General features: G+C 49.2%; 6 protein-coding genes and 1 non-coding gene across 7 annotated transcripts; 2 read left to right on the plus strand and 5 right to left on the minus strand.

Moving 5' to 3' along the window:
- Window positions 1–1,138: 1,138 nt before the first annotated feature.
- FOBCDRAFT_239297 (hydroxymethylglutaryl-coenzyme A reductase-domain-containing protein) lies at window positions 1,139–4,737 on the plus strand (the record flags this gene model as incomplete). Its single annotated transcript, XM_031178215.2, has 2 exons — window positions 1,139–4,299; window positions 4,347–4,737. The coding sequence occupies 2 exons, from the start codon at window positions 1,139–1,141 to the stop codon at window positions 4,735–4,737; spliced, it is 3,552 nt and encodes a 1,183-aa protein (XP_031044102.1).
- Window positions 4,738–4,961: 224 nt separating this feature from the next.
- Window positions 4,962–6,138, minus strand: FOBCDRAFT_221967 (Isochorismatase-like protein). Its single transcript, XM_054704317.2, has 2 exons — window positions 5,914–6,138; window positions 4,962–5,622 (listed from the first exon to the last, which is right to left on the minus strand). The coding sequence occupies exons 1-2, from the start codon at window positions 5,980–5,982 to the stop codon at window positions 5,008–5,010; spliced, it is 684 nt and encodes a 227-aa protein (XP_054560292.2). The 5' UTR covers window positions 5,983–6,138; the 3' UTR covers window positions 4,962–5,007.
- Window positions 6,139–6,320: 182 nt separating this feature from the next.
- On the minus strand, window positions 6,321–6,403 carry FOBCDRAFT_t104. Its single transcript has one exon. It is a non-coding gene; the product is annotated as a tRNA-Lys (tRNA).
- A 1,027-nt stretch (window positions 6,404–7,430) lies between these two features.
- Window positions 7,431–9,173, plus strand: FOBCDRAFT_260157 (cytochrome P450; the record flags this gene model as incomplete). The annotated part of the gene is made up of 3 exons (XM_031178211.3): window positions 7,431–7,676; window positions 7,723–8,107; window positions 8,157–9,173. The coding sequence occupies 3 exons, from the start codon at window positions 7,431–7,433 to the stop codon at window positions 9,134–9,136; spliced, it is 1,611 nt and encodes a 536-aa protein (XP_031044098.3). The 3' UTR covers window positions 9,137–9,173.
- A 336-nt stretch (window positions 9,174–9,509) lies between these two features.
- FOBCDRAFT_200724 (uncharacterized protein) lies at window positions 9,510–9,974 on the minus strand (the record flags this gene model as incomplete). Its single annotated transcript, XM_059608975.1, has 3 exons — window positions 9,510–9,621; window positions 9,657–9,686; window positions 9,733–9,974. 3 exons carry the CDS (start codon window positions 9,972–9,974, stop codon window positions 9,510–9,512), a joined length of 384 nt encoding a protein of 127 aa, XP_059464745.1.
- A 1,500-nt stretch (window positions 9,975–11,474) lies between these two features.
- On the minus strand, window positions 11,475–11,846 carry FOBCDRAFT_273174 (uncharacterized protein; the record flags this gene model as incomplete). Its single annotated transcript, XM_059611476.1, has 1 exon — window positions 11,475–11,846. The coding sequence occupies one exon, from the start codon at window positions 11,844–11,846 to the stop codon at window positions 11,475–11,477; it is 372 nt and encodes a 123-aa protein (XP_059467112.1).
- Window positions 11,847–12,612: 766 nt separating this feature from the next.
- On the minus strand, window positions 12,613–14,199 carry FOBCDRAFT_200726 (uncharacterized protein; the record flags this gene model as incomplete). The annotated part of the gene is made up of 1 exon (XM_054704318.2): window positions 12,613–14,199. The coding sequence occupies one exon, from the start codon at window positions 14,197–14,199 to the stop codon at window positions 12,613–12,615; it is 1,587 nt and encodes a 528-aa protein (XP_054560293.2).
- Window positions 14,200–15,414: the final 1,215 nt, after the last annotated feature.

The following is a 15,414-nucleotide window of genomic DNA, read 5'->3' on the forward strand; positions in this document are numbered from 1 at the left end:
GCTGAGAACAATATCTTGAGAAAGCTGTATTCTTCTAGAAGTCAACTGACTTTTTTTGAAGTCAGTTACTCGCATTATGATCGCCCTGAAAGGAGTCAAGGTCTTCCCTGTAGCCCACGCGGTCGATACGCCACACTAGTGTCTGCAAGCCACTAACAGCGGCCCTCTCCCAGCGGTGCATACAGACAAGGTACTCATCCGTAAATCTTATGCTCGGCGCGGAATCTTGCAGCTTGTGGTAATGTACCGTGATGACACAAGCTGTCCGATTGGTTTATCGCATTCACTTGTAGTCCAATTGGCCACTCAGACTCTGATTTCAAGAATTGGTGATGACATTTTGAACTCTATTCCGTAATTTCAGTGACAGCGCCGCCATTTTACATTGAGAAAAAAGAGACCAAGGGCCTTCTCCACAGCAAGATTAGTTCTCGGCTTTACTGTACCGGTATTAATTGGATGCACACGTTAGGGCGTTTGCTAAACGTTGAGTCCCCTAACAGAATAGGCGTCCTCCGCCTAGATTGCCTATGATCCTACGACCCTCCGACCGACACTTTGAATATCCCTCCACTTTCTTCCGGTCTCCATCATTTCCCGCTTCTTGGACCATCCCATCAATCTCAATCTCCCTCCACACCCTCTTGACCCCCTTTTACCTCTTTTTTTCTTCCTTCTCTTTTTTCTAATTCCCCTCTCCCGTCGTAATCGCTTCCCTTCTCACATCAGAGAATATTCCTTTCTCTGTTGCCTTGTCGAGTTGGTGGTCGTCGCCTCCTTTGATTCGTCCCTATTTTTTTCTGTGGCTGTCCCCAGCTCAGCTAGGCCTCAACGCCTTGCCCCTCCACCTCCCACCGCGTTTCTGGGTCATCCGCCTTGAATAGTTGGAAGTAATAGAACTGTCACTCAGGGAATGTAAGTAATACATTTTATCTGCCTAAGCCTCACCCATACTCGTCATCTGCTCCGTCGTTGCACCCATTTCTTTGTTGTGGTGTTGCCAATGGCTACTTCAAATACCCGCCTTTTCTCCAGATCTTTTCTTCTTCCCCGGACTTACACCTGCGCTTAGACCAAAATCAATGTGGTAAACGATATCGACGAATAACCCTTCTATCTTCGAATCGAATCCAACATCATGGCTTCGATTCTTCTGCCGAAGCGCTTCCGCGGCGAGGCTCCCGTCACCGAAAAAACTACACCGTCATGGGCCTCCAAGCGACTTACGCCCATCGCCCAGTTCCTCTCCCGACTCGCGTGCTCTCACCCGATCCATACCGTCGTCGTTGTCGCCGTCCTCGCGAGCACCTCATACGTCGGCCTTCTTCAGGAGAGCCTCTTCAACACCGATGTTGAAAGTGCTACTCTTGGCAAGGCCGATTGGTCTACCCTCGTTGAAGGTAGCAGAGTCCTACGCGCAGGACCTGAGACTGCTTGGAACTGGAAGGCCGTCGAGCAGGACGCCGTTCCCGATGCTGGCTCGGATGCCGACCACCTTGCCCTCCTGACTCTTGTCTTCCCCGACAGCCTCTCCGCCGAATCCTCCAGCACTGCTCCTCGCTCTCACCACGTGCCTATCCCTCAGAACCTGTCTATTACATCTCTTCCCTCTACCGAGAACCCGTTCACCGCCTACTCCCAGGACAGCATCCTCGCCTACGCTCTTCCCTACTCTGAGGGCCCCGAGTTCCTGGCTGCTGCCCAGGAGATTCCCAACGAAGATGCCGTCGAGATTGAGACCAAGCACGGACGCGAGAAGAAAACATGGATCATGAAGGCTGCCAAGGTCAACACCCGCAACAGCGTTGTCCAGTGGGTCAGCAATGCTTGGACTGAGTTCGTCGACCTTCTCAAGAACGCCGAGACTCTCGATATTGTCATCATGCTTCTTGGTTATATCGCTATGCACCTGACCTTTGTTTCCCTCTTCCTCTCTATGCGCAAGATGGGTTCCAAGTTCTGGCTCGGTGTCTGCACTCTGTTCTCCTCTGTCTTTGCCTTCCTCTTTGGTCTTGTGGTCACTACCAAGCTGGGTGTTCCCATCAGCGTCATTCTTCTGTCTGAGGGTCTCCCCTTCTTGGTTGTCACCATTGGATTCGAGAAGAACATTGTTCTCACCCGTGCCGTCATGTCCCACGCCATTGAGCATCGACGAATCCAGGCTCAGAACTCCAAGTCTGGCAAGCGATCTCCTGAGCGTTCCATGCAGAACATGATTCAATATGCTGTTCAGGCCGCCATCAAGGAGAAGGGTTTCGAGATCATCCGCGATTACGCTATTGAGATCGTCATTCTCGTCATTGGTGCTGCTTCTGGTGTTCAGGGTGGTCTTCAGCAGTTCTGCTTCCTGGCCGCCTGGACCCTGTTCTTCGACTTCATCCTCCTCTTTACTTTCTACACTGCCATTCTCAGCATCAAGCTTGAAATCAACCGTATCAAGCGCCATGTTGATATGCGTATGGCCCTTGAGGATGATGGTGTCAGCCGCCGTGTCGCCGAGAACGTCGCCAAGGGTGATGATGATTTGAACCGCGTCAAGGGCGACACCTCTCTGTTCGGCCGCAAGAGCAGCAGCATTCCCAAGTTCAAGGTCTTGATGATTCTCGGCTTCATCTTCGTCAACATTGTCAACATCTGCTCGATCCCATTCCGCAACCCCAGCTCTATGTCCACCATCCGAACTTGGGCCAGCAGTCTGGGCGGCGTCGTCGCTCCTCTCTCCGTTGACCCCTTCAAGGTTGCCTCCAACGGTCTGGATGCTATCCTCGCTACCGCCAAGGCCAACAACCGACCTACCTTGGTCACTGTCTTGACTCCCATCAAGTACGAGCTCGAGTACCCTTCGATCCACTACGCCCTAGGTTCTGCTGCCAACAGCCCTGCCTACAACGATGCTTTCCACCACCATTTCCAGGGCTACGGTGTCGGCGGCCGCATGGTTGGCGGTATTCTCAAGTCTCTTGAGGATCCCGTTCTGTCCAAGTGGATTGTCATTGCCCTTGCTCTCAGTGTCGCTCTTAACGGCTACCTCTTCAACGTCGCTCGCTGGGGAATCAAGGACCCCAATGTCCCTGAGCACAGCATCGACCGAAACGAGCTCGCCCGTGCGCAGCAGTTCAACGACACCGGCTCCGCTACTCTTCCTCTCGGCGAATACGTTCCTCCCACTCCTATGCGAACCCAGCCCAGCACTCCTGCTATTACCGACGACGAGGCCGAGGGTCTTCACATGACCAAGGCTCGCCCTGCCAACCTGCCCAACCGAAGTAATGAAGAACTCGAGAAGCTCCTGTCCGAGAAGCGCGTCCGCGAGATGACCGACGAGGAAGTTATTTCCCTCTCTATGCGTGGCAAGATTCCTGGTTACGCACTTGAGAAGACCCTCGGTGACTTCACCCGCGCTGTTAAGATCCGACGAAGCATTATCGCCCGTAACAAGGCCACCACCGATGTTACCCACTCGCTCGACCGATCCAAGCTACCTTACGAGAACTATAACTGGGAGCGCGTCTTCGGCGCATGCTGTGAGAACGTCATTGGATACATGCCTCTTCCCGTCGGTGTTGCTGGTCCTCTCGTCATTGATGGACAGAGCTACTTCATCCCTATGGCCACTACTGAGGGTGTCTTGGTTGCCAGTGCCAGTCGAGGTTGCAAGGCCATCAACTCTGGTGGTGGTGCTATCACTGTCCTCACTGCTGATGGTATGACTCGTGGCCCTTGTGTTGCTTTCGAGACTCTTGAGCGCGCTGGTGCTGCCAAGCTCTGGCTTGACTCTGAGGCTGGTCAGGATATGATGAAGAAGGCCTTCAACTCCACTAGTCGCTTCGCCCGTCTCCAGTCCATGAAGACTGCTCTTGCCGGTACCAACCTGTACATTCGATTCAAGACCACCACCGGTGACGCTATGGGTATGAACATGATTTCCAAGGGTGTCGAGCACGCTTTGAGCGTCATGGCCAACGATGGAGGTTTCGACGACATGCAGATCATCTCTGTCTCTGGTAACTACTGTACGGATAAGAAGGCCGCGGCCCTCAACTGGATCGACGGACGTGGTAAGGGTGTTGTTGCTGAGGCCATCATCCCCGGTGAGGTTGTTCGCAGCGTTCTCAAGAGCGATGTCGACTCTCTTGTTGAGCTCAACGTTGCCAAGAACCTGATCGGTTCCGCTATGGCTGGCTCAGTCGGTGGTTTCAACGCCCACGCTGCCAACATTGTCGCTGCTATTTTCCTGGCCACTGGTCAGGACCCTGCTCAGGTTGTTGAGAGCGCCAACTGTATCACCATCATGAAGAAGTAAGTTTGTCCCAGACATCAAGCCGAACACACGCTAACATTTACAGCCTCAATGGAGCTCTTCAGATCTCCGTCTCTATGCCCTCGCTCGAGGTCGGAACTCTTGGTGGTGGTACCATCCTCGAGCCTCAGAGCGCCATGCTCGACATCCTTGGTGTCCGAGGCTCTCACCCCACCAACCCTGGAGACAACGCCCGCCGTCTTGCCCGCATCATCGGCGCAGCCGTTCTCGCAGGCGAGCTTTCTCTCTGCAGTGCCCTGGCCGCGGGCCATCTCGTCCGGGCTCACATGCAGCACAACCGAAGTGCCGCTCCCTCTCGCAGCACCACCCCCGCTCCTCCCATGACACCCGTCTCCTTGGCCATGACCAATGCCCAGGAGCGCTCAGCGTCAACAACATCGATGAGCGCCGCTGCTATTCAGAGGTCAAAGCGATAGACGAATAACTTTGCATTTGAAGGAGTAGAGGCGAGCGGATGATAAAAAGTTTACATAGACGAGAACATGTATGAGTATGATACACTACACACATGGTCTGGGATGAAGTGGATGGTCACACAGCATGGAGTTTTTGCATTGGACATTCTGGAAAGATGAGAGCATCCATACATACATACATATACAGCCGTCGAAAGATGGCAATATTGAAGATGGTAGTTATGTTAAAGTGCCACTTCGCAATTCAATTTTAATCATTTTTTTGTTAAATCATGCATATGCCTTTACTCTCGCCACTACATCTCCATCAATGGACGTGAACTTGATGCCCTTGTCCTCCATGCATCTCTTGCACTCCTCCCACTTATCAGGCATGACAGGCTTTGTCCCTTCATTAACAATCCAGGTGGTATATCCCTCCTGCAGCGCATCCTCCGCCGTGGCTTTGACGCAAAAGTCAGCTGCCAATCCAACCACAAAAACATCCGTAACACCCTGTTCACTCAACATGCCCGCGAGTCCACTATCACTCACCCTAAACGGATCATAAAACGCACTATACATCTCCACGCGCTCATCCTGGCCCTTTTCAATAACAGCATGAACACGCGAGACATCTAGCTCCGGTACCAGCTCACAGCCCGGCGTGCCTTGGACGCAGTGCGTTGGCCATAAAGTTGTCGTGTAGCTCTGGGAAGGGTCATCAGGGTGCTGGATTGTTGTGGTTGATGTGTAGGGTGTTGAGGAGGCGTGGTTTGAGGCAAAGGATATGTGGGAGGATGGGTGGAAGTCTTTTGTTGCGAGGATGAGGGGGAAGGGGAGGGTTGTTAGGTGGTTTATTGGGGAGGCGATTGTGCGGCCTGAAGGGACGGCGAGGGAGCCGGACTGGAGACGTTAGCTGGGCTCGAGTGAGATGGGAGGCGAATAGAGGTGGTGATGGATGAGAAGGCGTGGCGTGGTACACTTATACCAACATGATGGTCTCATAGCAATCGTTGAAAGCCGTGAGATATGACACCCAACAACGTGCGTGTCCAGACTCCGCGCAAGTCATGCTGAGCTTTCAACATCCTCATGTCTTGACATCAAATATTCCTGCAGAATATCCACATGGCTTCACATGAAGCCATGCCCAACTCATTCCCCCATGTTTATAGGCGACAGAGGGATACTCACAGGCGGGCAGAAGTCTTCTTGAAAGTCTACTATAATGAGCGCAGGTTTATACGGTTTATCGTTCGCCATGATTTCAATTCTCCAGTTATCGTTCAAGCGTATCACAGGTAGCGAGTGTCTTCAACGAGCGGTGTCTTGCAGATGATGACGATGGAGACGGGAAATGATCAACTGATAAGAGCCACCTTTTCCGATCGGCCCCGCTCTTCCGACGGAGGGGTATCAAGTTCAGATAACCGAGCACCATTCACCATAAAAAAAATATATAAAAAAAATATATAAAAAAATATATATATAAAAAATATTTAAAAAAAAAATATATAAAAAAAAGATTTACACTTCTAATTCCAAACTCTACACGGCATAAACATCAAGAAGATGGGCAAAAAAATAGTTTTTATAGGAATAGCCCGATGCGGGGGTCGAACCCGCAACCTTGAGATCGCGTACTCGTAAGAGTCTCACGCTCTACCGATTGAGCTAACCGGGCTCAATCTTGTTTGTTGAAGATGGTGCAGGTATCGCGATTCATGTCCATGGAGGGGAATGGGTAGTGCTCGAGGAGAAATTTTCAGTGTTGGTGGAGGGAATTGGGCCGTGGAGGGGCAGAGGGGTTAATAACTTCAGTGGGTTTTCAGGGACACCCTGGCCTTATGGCATGTGGAGACGCATCTACCCTGGATCGCGGATTGAGGCTCTTGGGAGATGGAAACTGAGATTATGGGTTTGGTATGTCTGTGCATAAGTGCTTTGTTTGATGTTATTGTACTTGATTCTGTTATTTTTGCATCTTTTTAATTGCCCGGCTCTCTTCTAACGTTACCAGGCAAACTGTTGTCTCACTTTGTTGTTGGGGTGATATATCTTGTACAAACCTCCAACCAACAGACAACGAAACGTTTTGGGTAAAACGCAGCGATATCCGTACTCGTTTACAAAACGGTGTGGCACATGAAGTTCTGCTTGCGGCATTCACTGGCTCAAGCATCCAGGCACCCTCAAATCAGGCGTGAGCAAGTGCTTACGATAGATCTTGGGGTCGATATGCCGAACAAGTTCCTTTCAAACTACCAGACCGCGTCTTCCACCTTCGAACAAGGAACGGGACATGACCATGCAGACATGATACGCAATCCGATAGTTTCTAGAGGAGATTGTTTCAACTTAGATAATTGAGTCAGTTTTATGATGATGCAGTCTGGATTTATAATCCCCTCTCTGGACTGTTGGATCTTTGACCTAACCGCCAAGTTCTTGTCATTATGCGTTAGCCGTCAGCACTACCGCGTAGTACAACCACTATCTATAATCCTACAAGGATCTTCATCCATGGCCGCGCCTCTTCAGCGCATTCCTTCAGTCTTTGATCGTGGAACGGACTCCTCATGACGGAATTCCGTGCCGCGCTTAGGCGCTTATGCACAGCCGTCACTCTGCACCAGTGGCATACGATGGATTAAATACAGAAGGCCCCTCGCTGCATGTTGGGAGCTAGACCGTTCTTCATTTCTCTCAAGATGTCGTCCAGCGCTGAGCTGGGCCTGTTGGCTCGTCTGCCTAGTTTGGCGAGTCCGTTGGGAATTGCCTCAATTGTTGTCATTGGGGTTATTGCGATTTATATGATTGAGAAGCTCATCGGTGTTCCTTACCCACCCGATATCCCGCTTATAAGAGAACCAAAGGGCGCTCGTCGCTTTAGTCTTCGTACACGATGGGCATACCTTACAGACTGTCAAGCACTCTTCTACGAAGCATACCATGAAGTACACCCTCCCTCCCCTCTCAATGACCACCACTAACCCAGCACAGTATCTCAAGAAAGGCAAACCCGTCGTCATCCCAGGCTTCGGCGTCAGGATAGAGGTGTATTTGCCACAGAGTCAAATGAAAGGCGTACTTAACCAACCTGAAGACGTTCTCGACATGGAGCAAGCGTTCGCTGAAGTCGACCAAGTTCGATGGTCCCTTGGGCACGACAAATATGTCGTTGATGCGTGGCAAGGTCTTGTCGTCAAGTATGATCTGAATCGTGCGATTGAGATTATTGCGAACAACATGAAGGATGAACTTCATGAGGTTTTTGATGAGCAGTTTGGTACTGATACGGAGAACTGGAAGAGGATTGACCTTACCAAGACAGTTAAGATGATCGTTGCCCAGGCCGCTAGTCGCTTCACCGTTGGACTTCCACTCTGTAAGCCAACCATCACGTCAATTGTTTTGGGACATTGCTGATTTGTTAGGTCGGAATAAAGAGTACCTGCAGCTTGCGCTCGAGACTAACGATCTCTTCATCATGAACGCTGGTCTCACAGGCGGTCTACCCCGTATCCTACAGCCCATAACCGGAACACTCTTCGGCCAAATCGTCAAGACAAAAGTAAACAAGATGAAGAAATGGATCATCCCCCTCCTCAAACACCGCTTCGACAGGATAAACAACCACCCCGACGAACCGCAACCGCAAGACCAAGTTCAAATGATGATCAACTACGCTCTGCGCCATCGCCAGCACGAAGTAAACGACATGGAGTCATTAGCTCGTCGCGTCGTCGCTCAGAACTTTGGATCAATTCACAACACGCAGATTCAAGTTGTTAACTTGTTCTTGAACGTGTTGGGCTCTGATGCGGAGTTCAATACGATTGCTACTCTGCGCGATGAGATGGACCGTATTCTTGGGACTGATGTCTCTGTGAATTGGACAAAGGGTGGTATCCAAGCTATGACGCGCGCCGATAGTGTCGCGAGAGAGTCAATTCGTCTATGTTCCTTCGGTGGCCGCGCTGTGTTTCGCAAAGTCATGATTGATGACTTCAAAACTGAAGATGGTCACCACGTCCCCAAGGGTTCAATCATCTCCTTCATGGGCCACCCTGCACAAACCGATAACGAACTCTATGAAGACGGTCTAAAATACGACCCATTCCGATTCTCGAGGGTTCGCGAGACAGCAGCTAACCGCGACGAAAAAGCACCGCCTGTTACGTTTGTCACCACGTCGCCTGAGTTCTTGACCTTTGGCCATGGGAAGCATGCGTGCCCGGGACGCTTCCTTATTGACTTTGAGATGAAGATGATCTTGGCGTATGCTTTGAGGAATTATGATCTTAAGTTTGCGGATGAGTATGAGGGGAAGAGACCGCCGAATTATTGGATTGCTGAGGCGAATAACCCGCCGAGTGGTGTGCAGATCATGGTTAAGAGGAGGGAGAGGACGTAGATGTTTACTGCATAGTTCTATAAGATCAAGAGAAGAGGAGTACCTTTACCTGATGTGTCTTATCAATACCTCTAGCGACTTTCACAATATGTGTCACCGGTGAGGGTGACAAAAGCTAGCTACCAGTGACTAGATAGGAGGGAAAAAGTAGTTTTTCGGCATAGACCAGTAGACACAGCACAAGGATTACATTCACTGGCTCAAAGCCGGACATCTCAACTATGGGGTCTGTATTCAAGAATGAGATATCCCATTCTAAGTTCTCTGTGGTGATATAAGCTCTCAGCCACAAGTGAGATATCTCATTCGATCCTGATAGATATTTAAACCGTCAGGCTTCAGTTACTGCAGCCACTGACACGGTTGATGGTCGTCAAGCATCCGTCTCCCCAATGCTTACTGCCGCAGATTCGGCAGCCAGAGCGTCTGATGTCCTGGTAGTCATACCAGATCTGATTGCCCGTGCGAGCACAGGTAGATCTCCCCTGGATGAAGATACCGCAGGCGCCTTGGCATGTACCTGTCTGCGGTCTCCCGCTCCTGATAGCGGCTGTTAGGTCTACATAGTTCCTGTTGTCAGATCAGAATCGACTTACCCAGGTGCGCCATAGTTGACGTCGTTGTTACGAATCAGCCGGTTGTTGACGGCGTCATCGCAGTTTTTGACGGAGATCGTACCGCAAAGACCACTGCCGTTGCAATCGTAGGAGTCACGAGTTTCGAGCTTGCTTCTCGGAGCGAGAGAAAAGCCTGGGGACGAGTCAATGCCGTCTGCGGGAGCAGCGAGGCATGTGCTCTGAGCGAGGAGAATGGATAAAGTGATAGTGTTGAAGCGCATCTTTGTAAGTTACAGTTTGAGATCTGAAATACTGTTGTGGCTGAGGTAGTCAGAAAGGTAGAATGAACGGGAGATGCCCCAGATTTTATAGATATTCGCCTCGATTTGTATTTACGTACTTGTGTCAGGGATATGACAATGTTGTCTAAAAGCAATGGCTAGACGAGATTCGTCCGAGACCCTGGTGGGACGAGGCAACTCAGGTAGAACCTCTACATGGTTACACATCGGCGGCGTAAAACTAGCTCGGGACCGAAGTCAAAAGTCAACCGAGTCCCGTCGACAGAAACCAACCTTGATAGGGCGACTGGTTGAGCAATGACAACCAAAGTGACGATGGATGGCTCGGCCTCCGAAAACTGTGCCCGGCATAGCGTCATGGGTAAAGCCCCAACGTTCAATGAACCACTCGGAAGAAAGCGGTGGCCTCGTCGATCAGGATCTCTTTCAGCTACGGAATATACATGCGGACGGTGATGTCGTTATCAACCTGCCTGTATGTCAAACTGCGGGATGGATACAAAGCCGGCCATGTCTTGGCTGGAGACTATGTGATTTGTTCCAACAACAGAAAATGATGTGGTGAAACTCCATGAGCGTAACTACAGACCACCTACACCCTGTCTTCATCCTTATTTGTCCAGAAAGTACAACATCTTGTATGATCCGTGAGGAGTGAGTGGTCGGAAGTCAAATGAAACTTGGAAAATCAGTCAGACTACTACTTCTTATAACTCGGAACACGGATGTGTATGTGGATGAAACAACCGGAGACCGCTAGCAACCAAGAGAACTTTCTGTGAGGGTATGTATGCCACAAGTCGGCATACCATTCTCGGAGTGTAGACTACGATAGGGAGGAGAGGAAGTAGACGCCGACTACAGAGTTCAATGAAGATGAAGAGAAGAGTAAGAAAAAGGTTGATTAACAATATCGAGCATTTCTGTCTGTGCTTAGTCAAATATCTGATCTTGAGGACTATAAGTCCAATTATCCTTACTTATGACATGAGAGATCTTTACAAAGTAAGACAAGCAGTCCCGTAGTACCCGTCTACTAAACATGACTACATCATAGAGCCACATGACGCTGTAACAATCATTGTAACAACCAAAAGATCTACTTATCTCCAAATCCTTCTCATTTTTTCTTTTAGATCAAAATGTGTCACGTCACGTCACTGGATTGAATGTGATGAGGCTGACGCTGCGGTAGACATAATGAAAGAGTCACGAGTCAAGGAGTGAAGCGATAGTCTCTCGCTATGTCTGTTTCTCTTTGATAGTAGCAAGATCTAGTATGATTAAAGCAAATATTCTTGTGGGATGAACAATGTTTCAAGAATCCGGACCAGAAATGTCCCCATATGCACCAAAATAGGCATGCACTTTCTGCTTAGAACCCCCATGTCATCGCCATCATGCTCGATCGCCAAGCATTATTCCATGACGGTTTGCCCAAATGCTGCCTCTTTATCAATGATCTCCCTCCTGAGAAACCTAGTACGCATCCTCAGAGTCCTCTTCCTTGATATCTATTCCTTCTCCATCATCACTGCCCTCGCTCTTGGGCTCCAGCTTGTCTGGCATATCATCGTCGCTGTAGCCAAACGAAAACAAATCTTCATCGTAATCCTCACTAGGCACCTCTTGATCTTCGGCCTTGTTCTCATCCTTGTTCTGTTCCTTAGACTGGTTTTCAGCAAACTTCTTTCGAGGTTGATCGCTCTTGAAGGAAGCCTTTCGCTTTTGTGAAGCGGCTCTTCCCCCTGCGAGTCCCTTCGACCCCTTGTCTCGCTCTTCGTTTCGCAGATTGTGGTCCAATGTCCACACGCCATTGAAAAACCTCTCCTTGAAGTTGACCCGAGACATAACAGAGCTTTGAGGCATCAATGTCTCCTAGATACCTCATCTCGTACAAAGGGACAGTGACTGCGAGCAATTAGCACAATGGTTATCACAAATGTCATGCTGCCAAGCTGGTGGGAAGGTCTCTTACATGCAAACACGAAGTGCAAGTGATCCTCCGTGGCCGTCTGCAATCCTGAAAGAGCAGTTCCCTCCACACTGAAGCCTCAATCGGGTCGAAGATCATTTACGATTTCATCAACAAATTGATGAAATACAGTTCTCGGAAAGGTTATCATCTAGGGAAGGGGCTCACGAGACCGTTTCAGACTCCTTGCTGAAGAAGATCAGTACACTGTATTGTAACGACGCTGCAAGCTTGGCTGGGCTTACCATAATGCCCCAGATATGGGCGACGTGGTGGATATAGGACGCATTGTCTCTTTGGCCTTGTACCATCCCTCGTTACAGCCTCCCAGGCCTCCCGATCTTTCTTTAGGTGGAGAGATGATCTGAAATGACTAGAACGTCCTGTACTGCGATGTTCAGGGGCGATGAGAGCAGATATATCACTGTGAAACCTTACTGTCACAGCAGTTTGAGAAAAAAGTATAACGTGCCATTTTATCAAAGATATGGGTATCTATGTTATTACAACTACCTTTCATCATCTTAGACGCCGCTGTCATGTTTCATCAATCATCCCATCTCCTTTAAATATTCATCCATCGAACTCCAACGCCAGACCAAACAAAAACCATCCCATATCACCTAGCAGAAGTAATATCCATTAATGAGAGAATTGCTGACAGTCCCTCATCCAAGGAGTCCCAAGGCGAATAAAAGTGCGAGGCTGTCGTCTTCTCAAATAAGACATAGCCGTCTCCTTAGAACGGTACAGCCTCTGATCAACCCTATTCCCATACTGATGAGGATTCACGTGATCCTTCTCTTCACCAGTATAGCTCCCAAGACCCCTATCTGCAGTCCTGTCCAAGAGACAACTGATGCGATCAGCAGCAACAGTGTCGACTCTATCAGAGACAACCAAGAGAAAGTCCAGCGCGCCCCGAATAATAGAAGTGCGTTCATTTGCATCGCGGTAACAGTCCGCTTTTGCAAGACGGCGTTGTATTTCCAAGTCTTGTGCTGCAAATGGTGAATTGGGATCATCAAGTTCTTTATTCTCATCGGAAGTGTCTTCGGTCTCCTGATTGCTCATTTTGCTAAAGAAGTATGACGCTATGTTGAAACTGAGGTTGGTTTTAGACTTGTACTTTCTCTTTCGCTTGGACTTAGACTTCTCACTCTTGGCTGTCTCGTCTAGATCGAAAGTAACCCTTGTGTCTTTTGAGGGCTTGGGTGCTGGGACAGGTTGAAGAGGGCTGTCTTCCTCGATCTCATCAAGAACAATGCCAGCCAAAGAAGTAGCTGGCTTGAGACAAGGCTTTTCTGGTGAGAGAGTGGCGTGTTTGGGTTGGTTGACTGGTATCCCAGGCTTGGGTCTGCGGCTCATCTTGATGGCATGCATGCAGCAAGAAATGCGACCCATGATACTGGCCTTTTCTCCATTGACATATTTGAAGTCTTTTGTGGATTTTGGCTCAGTGGGAGAGAACACCACAGCCTCTTCAGCCTTGGGAACAGATTCATCCTCAATGTTGCACAGAACAGCAGATTGAGGCTGGGCTGGCGACTTGGTGACAGTGACGACACCAGACTTGACTTGCTTGACGTCTAGAGACTCCATGACCGAACAGGGAGTGACACGACCGATGGCCTGATGTGCCAGTCTGGTTACCTTTTCATTCTCAGAGAAGATGTCCCTGACAGTGAAAGCATTGCCACCCCCGTTAGTCCTGGAGCTCTCTCCAGAAGATCTCCCCTCCGCTTCATTCTGAGTGTTGTGGGAACCATCGTCTGATTTGTTGGCCACAGTGCTGAGTCTTGCCATTAAACGTTCAGGCTCGACACCAGAGGTCGAGTACTCTCCTGTCCAGCCAAGCTTAGACATGTTAGCGGCGGGGGTACCAGGATCAGAGTATTCTCCAGTCCAACCAGACTTGGATGGCGGTTTGTTGGAAAGAGAGACGCCATCATTGTTATCGGCTGGAGTGTTGGGAGGAGCAGATCCAAAAGAAATACCAAAGATGGTGTTGCCTCCAGCTAAAGCATTAGAGTCTTCTTGGTCAGATGGTGTAATAGATGTGTGGGCTGATTCGTAGACAGAAGATGCTGACGTGAACACAGAGGGTGGGATAGAAGTTCCTCTGTTTTGTCGAGAAGATGATGTCAGTCTGGTAGGTAGAAGAGAGCTGACATCAACATCCTCTGCAACCTCAGATGAGTTGTTGCTGGGAATAGGTGTGTTAGACATTGTGACAGGATGCAAACCACAGAGCCTTAAAGTCTGGTGAGGTGATAAAGAGTAGTGAAAGCGTGAGAGCGATGAGTAGAATGACAAAGAAATAGATAAAGTAAAAGAGAAGTCAAGTAGTTGATGATCCAAGACTTGAATAAGCGGCGCGCACGATCTGAAAGATAGCAGCAAGTTGAGATTGAAAGCGAAGTGTCAAAAGAGTCTTTGCTTCAGTATGCTTGGAAAGTCTGTGTGATGATAAGGAGAAGTTTCCGAGGGGCGGAATGGCACGAAGGCGAAGAATTTATAGACGAAGTGGATTTGAGTTTATACAGGTATGCCCTGAGTCCTGATGGTATCTCACAGGGGACTGTCAGTAGCAAAACGGTTGAGTTCGTGAACATGTTACTACGTGTCGAATTAAAATCCGAACGGACAAGTCACGAATCACTGTGATAGGTCACCTTGGAAAGTTTCTTCGATATGTGCATGCTGCGGTCGAGGCTGCCAGAGCATAAAGAAGTGAGCCAATGAGACAATGTCACTTGGAAGAGCATGATAGTAAAGACTGAAGAAGCAACAGAGTTAGTTCGCCTTGATTTACAAGAGGGAAGAAAATGAGAGCCCCAGGGATGTGGGAGAGTCCATTCTCCTATACTACTTCACCTTAAGATCACGAGAATCATGATGCCTTCATGTTGAGAGTTTTGGTACTCTGACCTATGCAAGCTTCTCACATGCTACAGGATACATGGTAATAAGTCACTTGCAAAGCGATGTCGAAGTATCCAAGGCCAGAAGCAAATAGAGAGACATAATTCAAGGGACGGGCGGTGTTTGCTGGGAAGATAGCGTTTTCCCTTATATTTGCAAGTCGTGGAGTCTAACAACGTATGGGACCAGTACGTGGCAATTTCTGCTCATACAGCGTGCTTATATCAAAAGGGAGCATAGAAATCGAAATATCAACTTTGAGAGAACATATTGGTTGGCTATGAGGGGAGCAAGTAAGTTACTTGAACTATGGTCGTGATTGGTCGGTGCCTAAAGGATAATTCATGAGGCATAAGTTGATAGGACAACCCTCCCCTTGACTGCACAGCCCCCGTCATACTTCTCCCAGAGGACATCAGAGACAAAATTATATTCCCCTTCACTCTGTTACTAAACGTGACGTGGCAAATGCTCAGTTAGCGTGAACAATCTGAGTTCGTGAATGAGTTAGGCAGTTTG

The sequence above is a fragment of the Fusarium oxysporum genome, chromosome IV (genome assembly GCF_013085055.1).
Source record: "Fusarium oxysporum Fo47 chromosome IV, complete sequence".
NCBI classification, from domain to species: domain Eukaryota; kingdom Fungi; phylum Ascomycota; class Sordariomycetes; order Hypocreales; family Nectriaceae; genus Fusarium; species Fusarium oxysporum.